This window comes from Cololabis saira, chromosome 10 (genome assembly GCF_033807715.1).
Source record: "Cololabis saira isolate AMF1-May2022 chromosome 10, fColSai1.1, whole genome shotgun sequence".
NCBI lineage: Eukaryota > Metazoa > Chordata > Actinopteri > Beloniformes > Belonidae > Cololabis > Cololabis saira.
In genome coordinates, this window is record NC_084596.1 from 13,277,527 (window position 1) to 13,300,708 (window position 23,182).

The 23,182-nt window shown below is 38.9% G+C and overlaps 1 protein-coding gene across 2 annotated transcripts in view; it reads right to left on the reverse strand.

Moving 5' to 3' along the window:
- Positions 1-4,053: 4,053 nt before the first annotated feature.
- The window catches only part of LOC133452442 (netrin-G1-like), a 107,570-nt gene continuing 88,441 nt past the window's right edge, over positions 4,054-23,182 (reverse strand). The window contains exons 5-7 of one of the 2 annotated variants that reach the window (XM_061731749.1): positions 16,462-16,488; positions 13,288-13,332; positions 4,054-6,128 (exon numbers count right to left, since the gene is read on the reverse strand). In XM_061731749.1, the coding sequence (XP_061587733.1) occupies positions 5,890-6,128; positions 13,288-13,332; positions 16,462-16,488 (311 nt within the window). In that variant the 3' untranslated portion in view covers positions 4,054-5,889. The remainder of the gene's footprint in view (positions 6,129-13,287; positions 13,333-16,461; positions 16,489-23,182) is intronic. The other variant, XM_061731750.1, reaches the window with a different exon arrangement.

Here is a 23,182-nt window from a genome sequence, read left to right on the forward strand (position 1 = left end):
GGTGAGAATAAAAAAGAGATTTATTACATTAATTAATTACAGATCTTAATTAATTAATCGCTCAATTCTTTGAATCGCTTGACAGCACTAGTAAATAGCAGTCTTTCGTTCGTGCGCCTGTGAACCACACTTGTTGGTCCATTAAAATCTTCAGACAAAGTATTCAGTCAGTCCCATTATACATCTTAGGTGCACATCGACATCCATACGGGCAAATGAGATGCAACTTCCTCCCTACATGTGTACAGTATTTATACCAATTTGATTAGTTTTTGCTCACAGAGCAGACACACTGGCACAAATTCTTTCTTTTTTTCAGGTAAATTAAATTTAATTTCATATTTTTAAGCTGGATATAGTGTATTCATAACCTTGAGAGGATTGCACTCCCTGGGGTTTATGCTCCGTAACTGATTTGCTTACATATGGGTTGAGTGAGAATGAGAACTCCAGTAAGCCTGCTTGTGTTATAGCACTTCCAGCATATGGACAGAATCTGAAAGTTCGGTGGATTTGCAGCAATCTGTGAATTCCTTTTGCAGAAGAAAAAAATAGTTAATTTTGGACAAGAGGCTCTTATTTTTAACAGCTAACTAGAAACCAGGGCAAGTTAATTAGCATTCCTAGTTAAAGCCAATATTTAAGAGAAGCCTGCTCAAATTGTTTGCACAATAGTCAGTATTTGTTCAATACATGGAGAGATGTTTCAAAGGAATGTGTAACTTTTTCTTCAAATGGAAGCTGGCATTTGCAAAGAAACTTTTTTGAAGAAACAATCTGACAAGCAAAATAAATAAATAAAAACTTTGTTTCCTGGCAGCAGGCAGCCCTCACTCTAACAGTGCTGCAGCTCAAAGAACAAGAAGGTCTCTGAAAATTGCAGCTCTCCACAAGGAGCAGGCTCTCATCATTTGTTTTGTTACCGTGACAGTTGAAGCATAGTCGCTGACAGGGTCAGGGACAACTTTTAGGAGCGGGAGTCGTGAGAAAAATAAGAGCCTATAGCTGCTAACTTAAGTTCTGAGTAATAAATATACATAAAGACATCTGAAATAAATTGGACATGGGTTACCTTCATATCCCTTAAATTTAAAATAATTGCAGTGAGAAATAAGACCCAGTCCTTCCATCAATCTTTTTTTTACCATAATGATAATTCATATTTAAAAATGTATGAAAAACAAAGGAATAGCCTAATGCAAAAAATCTTTTCTTAATTACTTTTTAAAAAACTATGGCTCCTGTTTACGTAACATTGTGCTGGTGCCCTCAGTGCTGTTACTGACAGTAGCAGGACATAAGTACTGCTTCTGTCTTAAATCCCCCCCTGACAGCCCCTCCTGGGCCTCAGACAAGAAGCTGCTGGTAGTGAGGAGCAAAACTGGCCAACAAATTCTGGTCCTGTCTTTGAGCTTTAAATTTGACCCCTGAGACAACAACAACAAAAAAGCCTTGTGCATCACTTATAAAGTTTTAGCTGTCAAATAACCACTGGGGGAAGAGAAACAAGACTGCATTGCACTGCTTGAAGGCAACAGGCATTTAAAGAACAGTTTCACCACTAAATTCTGATCCATCATCAGAATGAATTTTGATGATGGATCCCATTATTATTTAATTATTTCCTTTTACGTAACCTACAGGACTGTCTCAGAAAATTAGAATATTGTGATAAAGTCCTTTATTTTCTGTAATGCAAAAATGTCATACATTCTGGATTCATTACAAATCAACTGAAATATTGCAAGCCTTTTATTATATTAATATTGCTGATCATGGCTTACAGCTTAAGAAAACTCAAATATCCTATCTCAAAAAATTAGAATATTCTGGGAATCTTATCTTAAACTGTAAGCCAAAATCAGAAATATTAAAATAATAAAAGGCTTGCAATATTTCAGTTGATTTGTAATGAATCCAGAATGTATGACATTTTTGTTTTTTTATTTGCATTACAGAAAATAAAGGACTTTATCACAATATTCTAATTTTCTGAGACAGTCCTGTATATGTGAATTTTTTTTTTTTCCTATTCAGTGCAGGATTCCTGATAGTGTGTGTATGTACCCAGCCGTGTGACGTGAACAAGAACAGACATGACAGAAGTCATACACCTTCGTCTATGTGCTGCAAGAATGAGCACAACAGTGTGATTTACCTTCATGTGTATGTTAAAGATTCTAAGCCCATGAATAAAGTCTAGGAATTATTAAAGAGCCATCAATGAGAATGAAGTCTTATGTTTTGGATCAGTACTTTTCTTTAAGACATTTAAGACGGTTGGACAAGTATTTTATGTCTGCAAAGATGTTTCAATGTCCAGTAGTTTTTGCTTTTCCTCTGCACATTTATGCAGGGACATGGTTGCATTTCACAGCAGACATGCTTAATCTTTTTCTCCTTAAATCTTTCTTACCGGTATATAAAGCTTTGAGGTTTTTTTTTCATATTTAAAGCTGGGTGAGCTTTTCTCATCCTCAGGAGGTAAATGTCACCAATAACAGTTCTTAACACTTCTAAACAGAGTGCTGTCCTAGTCCAATATGGTTTCACAAATATAACCTTTTGTTATTATTGATACCCATATGCTAACATGCCGTTTTAGAGGGGTGGTTAATTCACATAAAAGTACGATGCAAGTCAATTGTGAATATGGGCCATCAAAACATTCTTTTTACCAAATTACACCTGAATTGGAGGTGGACATTGATACATCCCAGCTAACATTTGTAGGTGGGGCCTGTCTGAGATACTGAGATGGGATTATTCCTGAGCTCCATTTTGGACCCACGCAAATTACTCAATAGTTCTGTTGAGGTGGTGAATGGGTCCCACCTGGGTCAACAACATAAGCAAATCCAAGTGGGCAATTCACATGAGGGGAATATGGACTCCATGTCTCCATTTTCAGCCTGTTTTCATTTCAGAAGTGCCCCTTGTGCAAAGTATTATTGTGAGCAGGGTGTTGGTTATCTGATTCTGCTTACATTTACAGCTTGCACAAGCAAATAAACACAGTAAACCCATTCCATATACCGTATTTTCTGGACTATAAGCCACACCTGTATATAAGCCGCATCCGCTCTATTTAAAAAAAAAAAAAAAGATATGCAGGCCGCAGATATTTATGTTGTTAGATTAGATATTTACTACATGTACAGAAGGATTTTGAACTGTAAATGATGTACATGTTTGTACCTAAATAGCTCCTTTCCTAACGGTGTCTTTTAACACGGCAGCAACTTTGCTGATTAAAACGGGACAGAACCAAGAGAGAATAACCGGTATTTATTTATCTGTTTGAAATCTGCTTCTACCTACTTCTATCTGCTAAAGAAGAAGTAGCGTATTCTTCTTTGCATTTATTTTGTCTTAGTTTTGATTCTAATTCCGGTTAGAGCGCCCCGAGCGGTGGAAGAAAAATCCACAGAATAGCTGCACCTTTGTATAAGCCGCATGGTTCAAAACCTATGAAAAAAGTAGCAGCTTATAGTCCAGAAAATACGGTATATATCTTTTTCTTTTTGGGGGAAGAGGCTAAAGAAGACGTTCACAAGAACAGCCTCCTGAATGGATCCTTTCAGACTCTTAAAAAAAATAAATGTGGCACAAAATCCACCAGACAATTTTGCAACAGCTTTGACTGTGACATCAATACCGAGCTCACAAAAAACAAACTTTATTCATGAATGGATGGATCTATGTGAGCCAAACAACAATAAAATGGAAGGAAGCAAGGTTGCTCATTTGCTTCTTATTGTGTCAGTCAAGAAAACAAACTTCACATGTGTGATGTTAGTGTTTGATAAGGCTTTGACGATGACTTTTGTGCTCCTTCAACCTTGTTTTACGGGCTATGCAGACATACTTTCCCTGTAAAATAAAAAAAATAGTCCCAGTTGAGTTCTTGAGGAGGTGTTTCTTTCAGCCGGATGGAGCACAAAAGATGCAAACAGTCCAAACAACCTTAAAGTAACTTTGAAAGGAGCCAAATGCACACAAACACTGATGTTACTAATTTATTTTCTACATGAAATTAATTGACAATCACAGAGTTGGTTGTTTTTTTGTTCGTTTTTTTTTTTTTTTTTAATGTTTATACTGTTCATAGTTTTTGAATTTGCTTAAGAAATAACATCCATCCCTTGCTAGTGATTTTACACAGTGCACTGACCTACAGTATTTCAAATACCATATTGCAGTTTCCAAAGCAAGAGTTTCTCTGAATACGGGTTGCTCCTTTTCCATCATAGACAGTGTCATTTTGTAATAGGCACTTACATTAAACTCCAGCACAATTAGGTGTTTCATGACAACCACAGGAGTAAAATTAATCTCTCACATAAAATTGGTCTCGGCTCTCAATATGTCACCCAGTGGGATGCGACTTCATTTCTATTCATTGATCCTCCAAGAATTAAAGCTCATTTCCTGAACCTCGTAGCTTTGTGGTGGCTTTCGCAGCATGATGCAGGCTTCCCGTACCATGTCAGAAAAACCTTCCCCTCTTCCAATTTGATTCGAGGATTAAATCTGATAACAGCTCGAGCCGGACAACCTTTATGGCAGCCGTGCAATCTCCTTTTCTCTTCTTCTTAAATTTACATAAAGTTGATGAGATTTTGGCTTGAAATTCTTTTAATTCTCCTTCATTTCATGAGCACAACAGAGCTGCTTTTTTCCAGCCCAGACTGATAACTGGTACTTGAATGAAATGGGCAATTTTTTGGAAATGATATCTTTTAAAAACAAAACACTTTAAAAAATGACATTCAGCTGTTGTCACTGGCTTGCACTAATCTACAAGATTTCTTTCTTACATCTCGTCATCTTACCGCTGCATAAAAATGACTACTAATCAACAACAAGACAAATAGGTGCTTTTTATCTTTTCCGCTTTGGTGGAAGTGTATTACGTGAGTGCGTATGTAAACATATTTCTGACAGCCTCTCTGGAATGAAAAGAACCGTTATACCACACAAGCAAATCATAACACAATCAGGTTCCTTAGTCACTCATAGTCCACATCTACTGTAGGACGGGTCGGCAGCAATAGAAAACAAGTAATACATCTTTTTGTTTTGCGTAGTCATGAAAATATCTGTTTTTTATACAAAATTAAATACAGTTACAGTATGTTACAACTTGTTTTTTTTTGTTGAATTTTTTTTCTTGTTGTTTGTTTCCCGTAAAGGTGAGCTCAAGCAAGAATACAAAGCCTCTGAAAAAAGAAAAAGTACTAGACAGGTACTTGCAAGAGGATCGATAGTAATACATGTGCAGCATTTGGCAAAATAACAGACACCCTTCAGGAAAGTAAAATCACCAGGGGCACTAAAGCACGAGAAGCGGAGGAGTGAGGGGAAAGAAGGAAAAGAGAAGAAGAGGTTGGACGGGTAAGGAGAAAGGCAGTGAAGCAAGCTGCTTTAAGATGTCCCCCGTCCACGATATTATTTTCTAATAATTTCAGATGATACTTAAAAATCACGTGTCTAGTTTTTTTACACAGTTTGTCACATATCGGAATGCAGCTCGTTCGTTTTGTCCGAGCGGAGTCTGCCTGTAATGGGATATTAGACGATGACACAACAAAGCAAAGGCGCCAACATTTTCTTCGGTGAAATTATAAAATAACAGTGACTTCACCAAGCCTTTCATAAATCTTTCTATCTTTAAAACATGCCATGCACGGATGTGCATGACATGTTGCTCTTATTTCCTCACCACCCACCAACGTGGCCTTGGATTTACAAAAGAGTCGCTTACGCTGTATGCCGAGAACACTGTCCACGCGTTTCCTTGTTCGTTTATATTCATAAAGGTAGAGAGTTCAGTCTCAGCATCTGTTGGTGTTTTACGGTTTTGGTTGAAGATTTGGTTCAGGTTTCTCAGCAAAAGGCAAGAGCCGACAGTGGGAGCATTGCTAGGAAAAGACCGAGCCGGTGGCCGATGGAGTGGTGATGGAGCGCCGCTCGTCCGGACGACTGGTCGTCGCAGTCTCCGGGTCCCTGGCAGCGAGGCCTCTCGCACAGGACGCCCGTGAAGCCGGGGGAGCAGTGGCACCGCTGATGGTGGTGGCACGTGCCGCCGTTCTGACAGCGCAGCATCGCGTTGTCGCACACCCTCGCTGCGGAGAGACAAGGCAGAAAAGGGCAGGGGAGACAGGGCGGCGTGATTAATAGATCGCTCGGTGATAGGGTCACCGGAGAACATCAACATGCAGGTTTGCGGGGCACAGACTGCCACTTCCTGTACCGTCTGCACCGCTCCGTGTCCTTTCTGCACGGCGGACACATTAGAAAAGGTGAAGCCAAGGAGATAACACAGATTTGACAAAGCAAGAGCATGTGGACAGCCGTGGCATATATAAAAAAAAGAAGCAAACTGTGGTGCACAGCAAAGCATATGCGTAAACAGTTCTTTTTGATGGCTGTTGATGACAAAAGAAAACAGATATTTCAGGCATTTAAAAAAAAGTCTGAGAGAGCAGATCATCCAGGCAAAACAAAGGATCAAACACAGGATTGCAGTGATGAAATGAAATTAATGGTTGGTGACTTAAAGGCCTTTCTGTACAGAGGATGGGAGAACCAGCAGGGGGGAGGACATGGCACGAACACCTGGTGCCTTCAAACCACTACAACCTTTGATATGTAAATTAGCATATCCGGGTAATTTACCAGTTGCTGTTATATTACTTTTGTGCTAAACCGTAAAACCAAGTACAATGCACTGCTGGAAAAATAAGCATAATCTCCACGACTCCTTAAGTAGCAATCAAATATTTCTATGTTTTGATGTAGGCTGATTAAGACTTCATAAGCTAATAATATGCATATTTCCAAACAAAAGCCCTATAGCTACAATTGTCCCAGGAAGCCTTTCTACTGGAAGAGGTGAAATCCAGGAAGAGGTAATATTTGCAGAGAGATTTCAGTGTAATTGGATATCTCCTCCTGCATAAATAGTAATCACATTTTTGGTTTTCAGTAATGTGGCTCATGCATCAGAATAAACTGGAGAAATAATCATTTCTCATGCCAAAACTGATTAAGAAGGCATTGGTATCGCATCTAACCTAATAATATTTCCTCCTATTTCACTTACACACCATTGCTGTTATGTGCTTAAATGGAAATTCCACCTGTGAATATGGAGTTGTGTAATCAGTATGGGTTTGTCTAATTTATGCCATGGGTAGACGCACTTCTCTTGCCCTGTCTGGCTTTTGACACTGAGGGAGGAGTTGTGTTGATAGTGTCCTGGTAAACTATTCTTACGTGTGTATAGAAATTTCATTAAGCTGAAAATTCAGCTCTTCCAGACGGCTGACCTCGTTGCTTAAAGTGCATTACAGTGTTTGGTGCATTAAGTGTTGCCTTTGTCATCTTTTAGACCGATATAGAATAATTGTGGGAAAGCTAAGGTAGGGGTATCCGATGCCTCTTGCTGAAATCCAGTGCATTTTAGATCCACCTACTATCTCTGTCATATTTCTCCACCCTTGATCTCTGAGATTTGTGTCACAATATGACCAGCCTGTCCAGTCATACAAGATGGACTGATTGCACACTGAAATATTCCGTTTTTTTCTCCCTTTTGTTCCTTCTGCTGCTATTGGCATGCATCCAAGTTCCATTTCATCACTAGGCTGTTTAGCCTCAATATGATCGGCTGACAATTGTGTCGACACCTCAAAAGTTGCACTTTTCTCAACTTCTGATTCAGGCAAGGCAAGTTTATTTGTATAGCACAATTCAACACAAGGTCATTCAAAGTGCTTTACATCAACATTAAAAGCGCCATGACATAATTAAACAGTAAATAACAAATAAAATGAAATCAAATGATAAGAAAAGAGGTAAAATAAGAAGCACAATTGTTGAAAAGTAAGGGCAGTAGAGTACAGCAGGTACATGTACATCTCATACTTAAAATAGCAAGAATTACGTTTCTATATGGTGAAAACGTACAAAGACTGGGTCAAATACAGTATTACAAAAGTAATCTGTAACAATTCGTACGGTGAATTAAACCAATTTGACAATTCTATGCCACAGTGCCTGTTTCCAGGTCTTATTTCACACAACTGATGAGAAGTAGTTTTTTTAAACTACATGTGCCCATGTTCTTACATTTTAAATTATTTCTGAAGTTGTTTTTTTTTTTACATATTATTGAAGTCACCACTATTGCACTTTATTTGCTAAACAGTTTGCACTCTCATTTTAATGTTTATTACGTGATTGCTGTTATTTGTGTGTGGACGTGTGCTGCTGCCTTCCTTGGCCAGGTCAACCCTTGGAAAAGAGGTCTTGACCTCAATGGGTCTTTTTTTTATCTGGTTAAATAAAGGTGAAATAAAAAAATAAAAAAGGCAACACTTCTCATGTGATGAAACGGACCCACAGTTCAGTTCAGGAACATTTGACATTTGATCATATTCAAAGTCAATAGAAAGCGATGCATACGGCTGGCTCAGCTAGTGCGTGTGAGCAAGACTATAGTTAAACCTGGCGTTAAACCCCTAAATGTTGCGAGAAAGAGAGGTGATCTGTAAAACGTGTTGCACGGCTGGTAAAGCCTGATGCTTAACCGGCAGCTGATAGTTAGCTTGACCTCAATTGCTGTGGTCCAGTCCTAAAAAAAAGACAAAACACATTACCTACTAGACGTCTCTTTTTCTGCATGTTTTCTTAAACTTGATATTGGTAAGTTTGAATAAGAATATTTGTTGCAGTTTATTTAGTGTTGTTTTAAAACACAGATAAATTACCCACATGCTGATCAACAGCGCAATTCACCCCATGAGTCTGGTGGTGAGTATGGAAAGTGGATGGAGGATCTTTTCTGTGCAAGAAAACTTTATTATTAATTTAGCTTTGTTTGTTAAAAAAAAATACTTTTAAGGTGACTTAAGCTCTGACAGGGTTGATAAGCATCGTAATAAAAGTTCCAGGAGTAAAATTTTGGGCATCAGCCAGTCCTGGTGCTCTTCCCATTCCCTTTTTAAAAGACAGGGACCTGCCAAAAACCAGGATGTACCCATTTCTGATGCAAAATCTATGCAGAACTAGCAGGAAAGCATAATTAGCAACTGGGCTTTGAATTTAGATCAATTTATTATTCACATATAAGGTCAGCTCATGTTAACCCACTTATTCCTTTCCATTTAATTTACATATTCCCTTCAAGAAAAAAATGAAATATCACTGAGGCCTTCACATTAGCATAAAAAATTAGGTCCCAGAAGTCAATATTGTGCAAAACCCAACTTATTAAAGACATCCACTTAATTTAATATTTAAGAAAGTGAAAAAGATAAAATGGGAGATAAATAGTTTCACTTTCCACTTTACATAAAAAGTGACACTTGGGAAGTATGTTGCACGATAGTTGCTCCAGAATTCTTCAGTGGGCTCAAACATAAATGGACCTCTGGCTATAAACCATAAACAGGGATGTATAATCAGTTGCTTTCGATTTATTTATTTTCCATTTCAAAGCTAAAAGTATTCCATGGGATCAACAGTCTCAGTTATCTGGTCAACACATGTCTGGTCTACGTGTCGTTCAGTAGACCCTCTGGACGGAGGTCTCTCTATGAATGTCCACTACTTCAATTATTCGCATCTTTGTGTGCCAGCTTTGTGCTCTCTTCATGAGATAAGTAAAATAGATTCATACATTTGTCTCTTAATAATTGGTTATGTATGAAATCTTTCAGGACTACCATTTACAGATCAGATGGACAGGCCACTGAAATTATAAGCAACAAGATATTTATGATTTTGAACTTAACTCTGGATGGTTCAATACAAAACAATGGTTTTAAACAACCTTAATAATCATTATACAAACTAGCACAAAGGTTACTATAAATGTAGGTTTTATGATGCATAAAAAAAACTGAAAACATGTTGAAATGTCATAAAAAGGCAAAGTTTGAGAAAATGCAGCAACAAATAGAAAGTATGTTATGTCTGGGGGAAAAAAGAAAAACACAAAACAAAGGTCTTTTTTTCTCGATTTCTGATTATCTGCTCTTACTGATCCCTAACTGTCTTCTAATCATGCTAGGTTTGGGGCGGGGCCTCAGATGAACTCTGATTGGACCCCGGAAGTGTCCTTCTTCTCCTGTAACTCATCTGTCTTTTGTCCAAAACAGAAATCAGATTATGGGTGGATGCGATTCCATGCTCAAACAGGAAATGTCTAACTAACAGATTTGGCACAGTTACAGTACACTGCAAAACACTAAGTAAACAGAAGAAAACGGATGTTTTAGAATGAGCTACACTTGAAAGCGTTTTGGGAAACAGCGTTGGTTTATTCTCATTGTTGGAAATGTCATTTTATTTTAGCTTTGCTGTAATTTCTGAAATGATGAAGCATTTTTTTTTTTTTTACTTTTTTTTTGTTGTGTTCTTAAAGCAGCTTAAAAATATGACTTTCAAATGAATTCTGTGTGAGCAGAACGGTGGCTTAGTAATTAATAACGTTGCCTGATTATTTTTTTAAATGTAGCCTGGCCAGGCCATTTCCTCCTTGATACAAAGAATTAGTCCTCTGGATTCAAGATTGATTTCCAGGCTGTAAAGCAACGGACACAGAAACTTCTTGTGAGTCCCATTGGATAAGCATATAGTCAATCAAAAAAGCAAACAACATCACCAGTGTCAGCAAAAGACATGTAAACTGCCATGCAATTGAGAAGGAACATTGACTGCTGTTTTGCAGTTAGAACGTTTTTGTCTCCAGATTTGGAGGCCCCTGTATGACATTTTGCATAAACCGTTGGTTCAAGACGTTCTGTACAGAAACAGCTGTGAATGGGAGACATACTAGAATCCCTTTACAAGAAAGTCATTGGGTATGGCTGTCCAGGCAATGAAAGACAGGCACTCCGCCTAGAATTTAGATGCTATCCACAAAATAATTCATGGCAAAGTGTCTCTTTGGAAAAAAACATAAAAATCACAAAGGAAATGAAATGACTGTTGTTATAGTCGGTAGCTCAACACAAGTGATGTTTAAAATTGAATAAAATCTTTTTCCTTTCTTTTTTTGTAACATTAATTTGTTTTTAATTCGTTTACTTGGGTTTCCAGATTTGCTTTGTGTGACATCATTCACTCTTGGATGTGTCCAAGCAGAGAATGAGGACACAGCAGTTTCCAAACTGTCTGAGCAGCACACAGTATGCTCCCTATGGACATATGTGCACCTCACACCTCTGTCAGATGTGTGACATTTTAACAGTATAAGTGTTGTGACAGATCCATCCTCAGGCCTAAGTGATGGATGAAGCAACAAAGAGAAAATTCTCCACACCACCACTATAACTCGTGACTGAAAGGACAGGCAGGCTGATGCAATAGGTGGATATGTGTTTTTAAATGTCTGTTTTGCACTGTACCTCACTCAAATGCACATTAGATTAGTTCATTGTGCCAATAACAACACATTTAATCAATTGCAATGAGGAAGTTCTGCATAGCCTCCTTTCCTCTGGAGGAATTTGTACTCTGTAAATGTCATAAACACTCTTGTGCACATCTCTAATCTGTTCATCTCACTGAACTCTCAATGTCTTCTGATACTCTCTTGCTGAAGTGTCTTGAGATACAGAAAATCAGACCAATCTGGATAACGGCTCAAAAGTCACAAATCAATGTCCCGAATCATCGCTCCTGCCACACTTTTTTTTTTTATATAGAAGATCTACATCTTATGGGGTGAAAAGAAATGAATTCTAGCAAACCTCACTGAAAATATCATTTATTTTACCAACAAAACCGATAGAACATAAGTCAAGCTGTTTTTTTTTTTTTATAAAGCCTGAAAGGGAAAATTAACGATCCTCCTGAGCCAGCAGCGGCGTCATTTAATTGCATGTTAAAACTGAAATGAAACCATATTCATATCTTTTAATGTAGCTCAAAGGCCTTTAGGACTCCAGATTCACTAGTGCAATTACTTAATTAATAAGTTTAGAAATACAGGATCTGCTATTTATATGCTGGGAACTAGAACAGTATTGCTTTAATTACATTCAGTTTATTTCGCCATGATGCCACCGTGAGCCGAAACTTGCCTGGCTTCCTTTATCATATTAACATGCAGGCTTCATCATTAGTCAGTGTTTCCAGGTTCTGAAGTCGATATATATATACTGTCGGTGTCATAATGCAGCACTTGACAGCATCTAACATCTAAAGACAGAATGGAAAATTGGAAAATGTAAAAGTTGCATCAGAAAACTAGCTTGCACTGTGCAAACTATGTACTGTGGAACTGCCTGAAATATGAAAAATTCAAAATGATGTTTTCAAAATAAATAAAGAGGCCAGGAGATGCATTCGATTGAGTTGAGTTGAACATCAAATGCAAATGAGCCTCACCTACATGAAAAGTTTTTATGAATCTGGAATAATAATATATGATTTACACGTCTTATTGAAATGCCGGAGATTACACCACTAGGCAGAATTCTAATTCACTGCAGTGACTGGAAAACACTAGATAATGTTACTCAGACTTGAAAAAAATTGAATGGAATAATACTTTATAATTCCCCAAAGGGAAAATATATTGTTGTACAACTGTATATGTATTAGTGAAAGAATAGTCATTATAGAGATTCATTATGGGAGGGTGTTGCTTTTATTTGTGACTCCAAAGAAGTGAAAATAAAAACCCTTCCTTGACTGTGGAAATCCTTAAAGTCATCCTTCTAATTTTTTTCCACCCCTGGTTGTGAGTGCAGTGATGCAGAGGCGACTTAACACTTACTACACACAAGATATGGGCCTGAGGATTAACTGGAGATAGCTGGAGATCAATCTACATAAGCCCCCCTGCAGCCTCTCTTCCCCTTCCCTCTCCTTCCCTGCGCTCACATTTTATTTTTATTTATTTATTTATCTATTTATTTTTTACCATGTGAAGAAGGCAGAGAGGGTGCGCCCCCAGAGAGCATTCTGGGTAATTAAAAAGAGGGCACGATCAAAGAGGTTAGGAGGCTGTGGACTCCGTGATCATGAGCCATGTGGTACATCCCCTGCAGCGTTCTCATAACAAAAGGTCCATCTTATAAAGACCAGGCTGTGTCTGTGCAGGAGGATGAAAGTGAGCATTTGGCAAAACAGCCTTCTGAATTCTGCCATTCCCATTTTTCACATGCAATCCTTTTTTATATATATAATTTTTTTTTTTTACTGAATAAATAGTCATTTCTTTCTATGTAAATGGTCATGCTGAAGTTACAAAGCCCATAATCCTACCTTGGTTACGATTTGCAACACCAAGAGATGAAGCATTTGCTCGATCTGTGCAAAAATGGGAAAGGTTATTCATTAAAATGTGTTGTCATGTAATTCATGCTGTTATATTGACAAAGCATAGGGACATCATGCATACACTAGTATGTTTTATCAAACAATAATGACTTATATCTGGCCCAATTTAACTTAAGAGTTATTGAAAATGTAATGCCATACATTTGGGGTAATAAATGCTCTCGTATGCAGATAAAATAATTCCTGTTCAATCTAAACGAGTCTTCCAGAAGACAAAGAGAGGAAGGTATTTCCTCCATAGCTGCTTTTGTTATTCAGCATGTGGAGTCACCTTCAGGCATCAACATACATAGGGATGCACGGCTGGAACCACGCCTTCATGAAAAATGTTTTTCTTTTCGCTCAGGGCATGTATCTCTCTTTCACTCTGTGTGTTTTATAGCAGATATTCCGATGTGTAAAGGAGAAATCTCTCTCTGTTGTGCTAATACTGTGGCTCCTGCAGCACTATATGAACCAGCAAATCGAATAAACAATGCCAGCATTGTTTTCACATTTCAGCCCAGTTACTACAATTTGTGTATTTTTCCTAATCATGCTGCAGAGTTTGGCTAATTTCCTATAGATGTAAATTACAGGCTTAAAGAACAGTTTTACATTCCTTTTTTAATTTCAGCCTAATAATATTGCTTTCAGAATCAATACCCATTTAAAACTTTTCCAACAGTGTACAAAGGAGACATTTTAACTAGTTTATACAGATTTTTTTTATGCCATTTAAATTGAGCAAGTCAGCATTGTGATTTATTGAAACTAAATGGACTGCTCCTGTCACCTGGAGCCAGTCAACAAGTCCTGATTGATATGAAACTATCAAAATAAGTAAAGCTCTGTTGCCCACCGCTGTCTCAGCCCTGAATCAAGAGAAGCTGGGACAGAATCCCTTTCCTCCAATGATCACCGCAGGAACTGCCTGTAATATGTGATTTATGCTTCTCCATCCAACCAATGATAAATGTCCGCCGTAGCCGGGAACCCTGTTGTAACCTCCATTATAGCCTGACGTACACTTTTCTCAGAAAAATAACGGGTTCCCGCAGACTGCAGCAAAACAGGATTGGTCATCTTGGCAGCATTGTCTTTCTTTCTAGCTACTTCCTGCTACTACTGTTTCTTACTGACGCTGCCTAGTGTTTGGGTGTGTAATTACAGAGCAACATAAACGAAAAAAACAAGTACATTTGCCAATTACAACATGGTTGCTACGAAGAAGCTTCTGCCCATACTAATGATTTATACTAATCAGCAGAGTACAAATCTGTAGATTAACTGAATTTAAGCATACTAATCCGTAGAGAACTTTTTTTCTCGGGCACAAGCAGCCAACAGTTTTTTGATTTATGTTGACATTTCAGATTCCTCTCATCTCTTTTTCCCAAATTTGTTGAATTCTCAAATGAGTGCTCTGATCAAATGTGGTGAATATTTGTATGCAATACATTGCATGGTGAAGTTTAAGGTCCCATATTATGCCGTACTTCACTTTCAAAGGTTTAAAACTGACTCAAACTGTAATATAATCAGTTTGCAGGCTGTTTCTTTGATTCTAAACACAACACAACTGTCACTTCATGTATGCATGGATTGCATCTGCAGATTGGTCCTCTAAAGTCCACAGATCAACTAAGCCCAAGCATCTATCCCCACTGGGGTCAGCCTCGCCACCCCTGGGCCTGATGAAGTTTTAGGTTTAGGAAAGCACCCAATAACAGCAGAGTGACGGAGAGCTGAGAGAAGGGGAGGCCAAACACATACAAAAAGAGAAAATTTAGGCTGTACAATCAAACAGTTTTTAAGTAAAATGACTCCATTGTGGTGCTTAATCAATATGAACTGGGATTGAAGTTTCATAATATGAGACCTTAAAGTTAATACCCCATGTTGTCGCAGCACACTGAACACTCTGCAGTGATTCCAACATTTTAAAGAATGACTTCTAACAAGACTTGGTGGGCTTAAGTGTTGCACTTAAGTATTTTGGTCACATTCAGATAGACCACCTTAGTACTACATTGGTGAGCTTTGTCCCCTGTGTGACGTAGGTATAAGAAAGTTCAATACTACCTGTGGTATTATTCAACGCAGTACTTTTAAAGCTCCAATGTGCTGAAATTAACTGGTCCCTGATTTAAATTCCACACGGAAGTGAACAATTAACATGAAATCTACATAAGTCATGAAAGAAACTTTTCCATTCTACAAAAAAAAAAAAACTATTAGAAGGGCTACAATAGTATAGATCAGGGGTCGGCAACCCGCGGCTCTAGAGCCGCATTAGCCCTGGAACTTTAAAAAAAATGACCTTTTTTCCTTTTTCCTTTTCTTTTTAATCTCGACATTTTCACACTTCGACTTTTTTCTCAACATTTCGACTTTTTTCTTGAGATTGTACTTCAACATCAATCTTGACATTTCGACTTTTTTCTCGAAATTTCGACTTTTTTCTCGAAATTTCGGCTTTTTTCTCGAGATTGTACTTCAGCATTAATCTCGACATTTCGACTTTTTTCTCGACATTTCGACTTTTTTCTCAACATTTTGACTTTTTCTCGACATTTTGACTTTTTTCTCGAAATTTCGACTTTTTTCAGGACATTTTGACTTTTTTCTCGAAGTGCATAATGAAAAAAACAAATCTTCCCCCAGTTATAACTATTATAGATACATGCAGCATGTTTGCCTTCATTCTAAGGCTTATACAAGACTTTTCATTTTTTGCGGCTCCAGACATATTTTAGTTTTTTGTGTTTTTGGTCCAATACGGCTCTTTCAACATTTTGGGTTGCCGACCCCTGGTATAGATGGTTCATAGTAAACTGAAATGATTTTTTTCAGATATACATGGGTTGTTTTTATCCCAAGAGCTCTTCAAAGTATTACTTAAAATGTCTTCATAAAAGTCACTGGAGAAAACATACACCTCCTGACTCCATTGAAAATGCAGTTTTTCCCCAGAATGTCTTATTAGAATGAAGTTTTGTCGATTACAAAATACTGTACAATATCTCACCCTAAGATCATCAGTCAAACAAGCATTAGTCATGATTGAGGGAAGGAAACATTAGTCAACATGCCAAATGAAAAGCTTGATCAACTTACGCACTGGTCCATGATTACTGGGAATGCCTGTGGAAAGAGCAGAGAGAGAAATAATCTTTTACTCAAGTGCCAGCTCGGTTCTGTTCATTTGTGTAACTTAGGTCACAAAATTGGAAGAGAAAGCATTGTGAGGGTGTTATTTACCCTGAAAAAAAGCCGGCCGTCACAACACTGATTAACGGCAGTCACGGCTTTGCAAAGAACTTGATCGCCGCATGGCTTAATACCGGCCTTCTGCTGATGATAATAACAAGTCTGCCAGCAGCAAGATGTTAACAGAATCTCTTTTCATGAGACAGAATAGAAATCAGTATTTTCACCAGAGTTGTTCACACTTGGAATAAAAGCTTTATTTTTGTGGTGATTTTTTTTTTTTTTTTACCAGTTTTGAGTTGATTACAATGTTAGAGAGGAGATTTTGGAAGAACTAGTAAGAATCAGAGATATTTTGAAAACAATCAAAAAGTGAAAGGTCTGTTGTTCAGACCTGCCTTGGAAGCCACGCCTCCCAAATGCACAGACGGACGATACACAGCCGGTACACGGAAAAAGACTTTGACAGAAAGGCTGACGGTGCAGTGACTTTGCTGGAGTCATTCACAATGACTGGCTGGTGGTTTTAGAGCCCTGTCACTTCCACAGGGGATTAACATTTTGTTTTCATTCAACGTCAGAGCATTTAAATAATTGTTTGCTTGGAGGACTCTTGGTTAGAAAGCAAAAAAATGCTTCAGACAAATATCTCATACAAAGCCTTTAACATCTGAAGGAAAATAAAAAGCATCTGTTTGTGATAATCTCGTTAGTGCAATTCCAAAAATGTAGAAAAATTAGACAAAATCAACATTACAATCTCAACTATAATCATCCATTGTTTTTCAGTTCTGTGTTCACTATTGTTACGTTGTTTGATCCCCATCAGCATGTGATTCCTACCCCACAAACAGAGGAAGTTCTGACTCCTTTCAAAAACGTTATCTTAATCATCATCTATGGTTCTGTTTGGGGTTTTCATATTGTTCGCATCAAGTTCCTTCCTTGTTACCCAGTTGAAACTGACACAGACAAAAACTGGCATTAGCACAACATTGCAGCAGCCAGAAAATACAAAAATGCAAAAATACAAGCTCCAATCGGCAAGCCAGTGGGAAAGCCACAAATAACCAAAAGTTGTTCTGTGTGAGGAATGGAACCAAAACGCAGGTCCAGCATTTCTTTACCTGCGAACTTGCTTGGGAAAACAAGATCAGTTGATGCTCCATGCAAAGTGGACTGCCAATATCTAGGGGTGTCACATTAGCGTATTAAATGCGATTGAATAAATAATTCCAGGCATATTTAGCGCGTTATGTGTTTTAATCGCTTAATCTCTTTTTTAATCTCTAACTTCACTTTTTGTGTTTGGGAGTTGCCTTTATAATGAAATCTGTGTCTGTGCGGCGGGCTTCTTCTGCTTGAGTTGTGGGTGGAAAACAACGGCCAGTCCCACCTTGAAGTGGACATTGATTGGCTGTCACCGTGTGTGGGGGTGTTTAGATACGTTGGTAAACTCCCATTGTTTGTGTGTGTGTGTGTGTGTGTGTGTGTGTGTGTGTGTAAGTGGCGGAGAAGTGAAAATGGAGGAGCTTGTGAAAGTTTTCAGTGCAGTGAATGGGGAATTTACATTTCTAAAACGCCCTGACGGCACCTTTGATAAAGGTAGAGTGATATGTGTTCTTTGTGGAAAGAAATTTGCTTACAACCGAAGCTACGGTGGCCAACAAGGGCCAAACGCACTGCAACGGCCTAATGCGTCTCAGTTAAGGAAAACGGCCCAAGTACAGAAACGATTCAAATTCACAAACTCAAAACAAGGTACAAAAAGAGGAACGTGGTCCAAATGAAAAAAATGTGCTGCAAAAAACAAAGACAAATGCAGCATCATCAAACGCGCTGCAAATAGAGAAACGATGCAAAGCAAGTTTGTGAATTTGAATCGTTTTGTACTTGAAACCGTTTTCCTTAACTGAGACGCATTAGGCCGTTGCAGTGCGTTTGGCCCTTGTCGGCCACCGTACGAAGCAGCTCAAGTTTAGCCACATAAACGCAAAGCACCCGGTCGCGAGCGCAGCCACAGCTAACGTTAGCAGCAACGGCGTTGCCACAGCAACGCTCTTCTCCAAACTAGACTCGAGGAGAGCACCGCGCATGCGCACGTCTGCGACCGAGAGGCTGGCGAATGTTCTTGCCAAGTGGATGTAAATGACTAGGACTGCGTCTGTTCAAGTCCGTTAAAAAAATAAATAAATGGGGCTGGATAGCTCAGTGGGTTGAGCGGGCGCCATTAGTAGAGGCTATAGTCCTTGTGCGGGCAGGGCAGGTTTGAGTCCCAGCCTGTTGCTCTTTACTGCAATGTCTCCCCGCTCTATCTACCCATTTCCTGTCTACTTACTTTCAAAATAAAGGCCAATAGTGCCACAAAAACCTTTAAAATAAATACATTACTTTATAAGGCCACTTTTTTTTGTTATATATGAATCTTTTGATCTGCCACAATAATGTAATGAATTTAAAGGAAAACAACGCAAGTTGAAGGCCTTTCTCAGCAATTTTTAGGTAAGATTAAAAAAGAGATTCATTAGATTAAATAATTACAGATGTTAATTAATTAATCTCTCAATTTTTTTAATTGCCTGACAGCCCTACCAATATAATTTCTGAAACGATTCTTCTTCCTCCAACCCTTTCTTGTAGTACAACCTTGAATGTGAATCTCTCTCTATGACTCCTTAAGTCTGATAACTATAGCCCAAAGCAACATAGGGATTTATTTTGGGTCCAACTTATTTAATGACAGGTCAAAAAAGTTCATATATATCTGCATATGTAACAGACCCTGTTCAGTTTTACCTGCAAGATTAATGACCTCCATAATAATAATAAGAAATCATAAAACGTATTAAACTAAAATTACACTGTGCATGTTCAGCATATTTGTCTTAATAATAGGGTTGTATGTTTAATATCTTTATGGGAAATATGAGCATCACGTAATCGTTAAAGGCATCTTATCAGGCCGAAGCTTTACTCATGAGAGAAATAAGAATAATTCAAGACAAAACTGTGCTCATCCAACACCTGGGGGACCAATATTGTTGCGTCACTTCCATGTTCAATAATATTGCATTTTATGCCACTGCCAAACAAGCACTAATATTGCTTTTGATACGGCTAGACCTGGGTTTCATAAGTTCAGTGCAGATGCGTCCAAGTGTGGGATTTTTTTAATAATGCCCTGTCAATCTGACAGTGAGCGCCTCATCGCAGGGGAGGCTCATAACACAAAAGATGTGCAGGGGTAAATCCAGCAATATCTCCTTAGAGTTCACAGGCGTTCACACAAACACACTCCCACACACATATCAGGAGAGGACCCAGATGCAGGCTCACAGGAAGAGACAGGTTGATGTTAAAATAAAAATAACTTTATTAACTTACTAACAAAAAAAAAAAAAAAAACTTGGTGGTTCGGTGACAGGTAAGCCAGAAACAAAGGAGAAAAAGGAGAATAATCCCCCCAAAATTGAACAAAGAAAAGAATTCTTACAAATACAAGGATCTCTACACTGAACAAAGACAACCTATGTATTAAAATACTCAGGGAAAATATGGAGCAGCTGTGGCAATTTGAAATTGAACCCAGGTGTTAGACACAGACAGGAAGAAAATCTTATGGGAAACCTGAAGGTACATTCTACCAAATGAAACATGAAGTAAAGATAATTAAGGTGAAGGAGAAAACAATTTTCAAAATTAAACAAATGAAACGGACTGCAAAGAAGACAAGGAGCTAATTAACACAAACAAGGGGTAACATCCAGCTCGCTGGACGGACGTGATCTTAAAAGTGCAGAAACGTGGGGTTTCAACTGATCACTAAGGACCGGCTCCAAAGGCCATTCATTTTCCATTGACCCTCATGTTCCAATGTCCAACATGGCAGAAGAAATAAACATGCTTACAGCCTGGTACAAAAAATGTTGTTGGTCTCCATAGATAGATTTCACATCTGTAACACCTGTGTCGAGGGAGGATTTTTTACATTTTGTATACACAAAATTATTTTTTTGAGCGACAGTAGTGATTGTTGGTGTCAAATGATTATCATCACTTCACCTACTTTAGTGCTTACAATATTCAGTGACTTTGACATTTGACATTTTAATTATTATTATTTTTAAAGGTACCGTACTATGGTTTGTTGTGTTGTTAATGAAACTGATGGCTTGCTACAAAGTGACTCTGGGTTAGCCTCAAATGGCCCTTTTCCACTAGTACCTACTCTGCGCGCTTCTACTCGCCACGCCCCCGTCTTGCGCTTCTCTACTACGGGCCGAGACGGGTAAAGGCTGGCCGAGTAGGTACTTTTTCTGTACCTATTCTGCCGGCCCTGTATCTGATGTCATTACCCTCCACGCCACTGATTGGTCGGGGGGCGGGGCCGTCAGACGTTTGAATCAGGAAGCGGGGAGTCAGCGCGAGAACGACTTGCGACTTGCGGCTCGCTGTGATTTTGCCCCTTCTCAACCTTTCCCCGACCCTGCACCTAATCTGGGGCTTGCTGATTGGGCCGGAGCTTCGGGAGCTCCGTGCTGGCCTGCAGTCCCCACCCCCGGTCATCCCGTTGCTGCTTCCACCTGCCTGCTGGGCTGCTGACGTCCCCGACCTCCCAGTCTGGCCCTCGGCAGGAGGGTACCCCCTTATGAGCCTGGTCCTGCTCAAGGTTTCTTTCCTCCTAAAGGGGAGTTTTTCTTGCCACTGTTTGGCTTAAGGTTTTTCTCCCACTATGGGAGTTTTTACCTGCCATTGTTTATGTAATAATTGCTCTGGGGTCATGTTCTGGGTCTCTGGAAAGTGTCTGGAGACAACTTTTGTTGTCTATTAGACGCTAAATAAATACAATTGAATTGAATTTTATTATACAGCGCAAACGTCTGTTTGGTGATCCAACTCTGAGGTGCAGATGTTCATAAACCTGGTGGCTGACGAGAGAATTAAAAAAGGGATGTAGACGGGCGATAAGGAACAATCAGATCCACCAGGCGCTCTGTTTTCTTCTCAGCCGCTCGCGGCTCCAGCTGATTTCTCATCAACGCTGACACAAACAAAGGGGTTGCACAATCGAGTACGTCACAGCAGCTTCACCCCATCCGCCCACTTCTCACCTGGGTATCGAAAAACAAACGAGGACAAAGCGGGTGGAGGCGGTACGAAGCGTGACGAGGCGTCCAGAGTCGGGGCGCGCTGAGTAGATACTAGTGGAAAAGCGCCAAAAGAGTCCGGGCGAGGGTGGCTTGCTTGGAGCCTGTTGGCATGTGCCAGCTGGCTAGCTGCCTTTGGCGGCCAGCTTGACCGGTGCAGCAGCGGCAACAGCTCAGACGCCATTCCAGGCGGCAGCTGGGAGCTAAAGTAGCATTAGCGCCAACCGGCTGCAGTCTGATCGCTGCTGCTGTCTGCTATTCCTAGCTGGACTTTGGCTAACTGGTTAGCTTCTGCCATGTGGCTAGTGATGGATGGCTTTAATAGCTCTGGTGCAGTGGCGTCAATTCAGTGGAAGCTAAGGTATGGCAAGGTTACGAGTCCCAGAACTTAACTAGAGTATCAATCAACACGTCCAGCAAATACTCATCACAGAAATCTGCTATGTAGCTTATCTGTGTGGTCAAGAAAATTGGAACTTTTTTAAATGCAGTCTCGCTCACTGCAAAAAAAAAAAAGGAATATTTGTCTTATTTCTAGTTAAAATGTCTAATTTTTAGTCAAAAAATCTCATTACACTAAAAACAAGAGTCATCACCAGAAAGATAACTTGTTATTTGACCATGTTCACCTGTTTCAAGTAAATTTTCACTTGAAATAAGTAGAAAAATCTGCCAGTGGAACAAGATTTATCTTCTCATTACAAGCAAAAAAATCTTGTTCCACTGGCAGATTTTTCCACTTATTTTAAGTGAAAATCTACTTGAAACAGGTGAAAATGGTTGTTTTTGAGTCTTATCTTAAATGTAATGAGATTTTTTTTAAACTAAAAATTAGACATTTTAACCAGAAATAAGATAAATATTCTTGTTAAGATTTTCAGTTTTTGCCGTGTAATAACTAGTGAAATCGATCATGTTGTTCTGATTTGCATTTGTAGTTATTCTATATGTATTAAGTAATAGAATAATCAATACAAATAGACACAGAGTAATTCCATAAATGTATTTAAAAAACAAACATTTACATTTTCCCTTGAAGCCAAGGTGTGGCGGCTGCCATACCTTGCCATACCCAATTGACGCCCCTGCTCTGGTGGTCCTTAGCTGATGCTCTCATCTAATATGGTAAGCTAAGCTGAAATGGCTAGCTTGTGGTGACTGAGCTAAAGTTGGCATGTACCAAGTGACTACCAAGCTTTTCTGTTCGGCTCATTTACTCAAATGGATCAACTCCAAAAATGGGCTTCAAATCCATTTGTGACATTACTGGGGGTTTGTCTAGTTGATACAGAACAGGAACTTGACCAAGACAATAAACATAAAGAATAAACAAACAAAAGCAGAATTTCAACAAACATAACATCACAAACCACAAGACAATCAAAACATTTTGTATACACATCCATGAGTGCACAAAAAGCTAAGTCTACAAACATGCCTAATCGTACAAAATGTATTCACTGAAATTACTGAGTAATCCT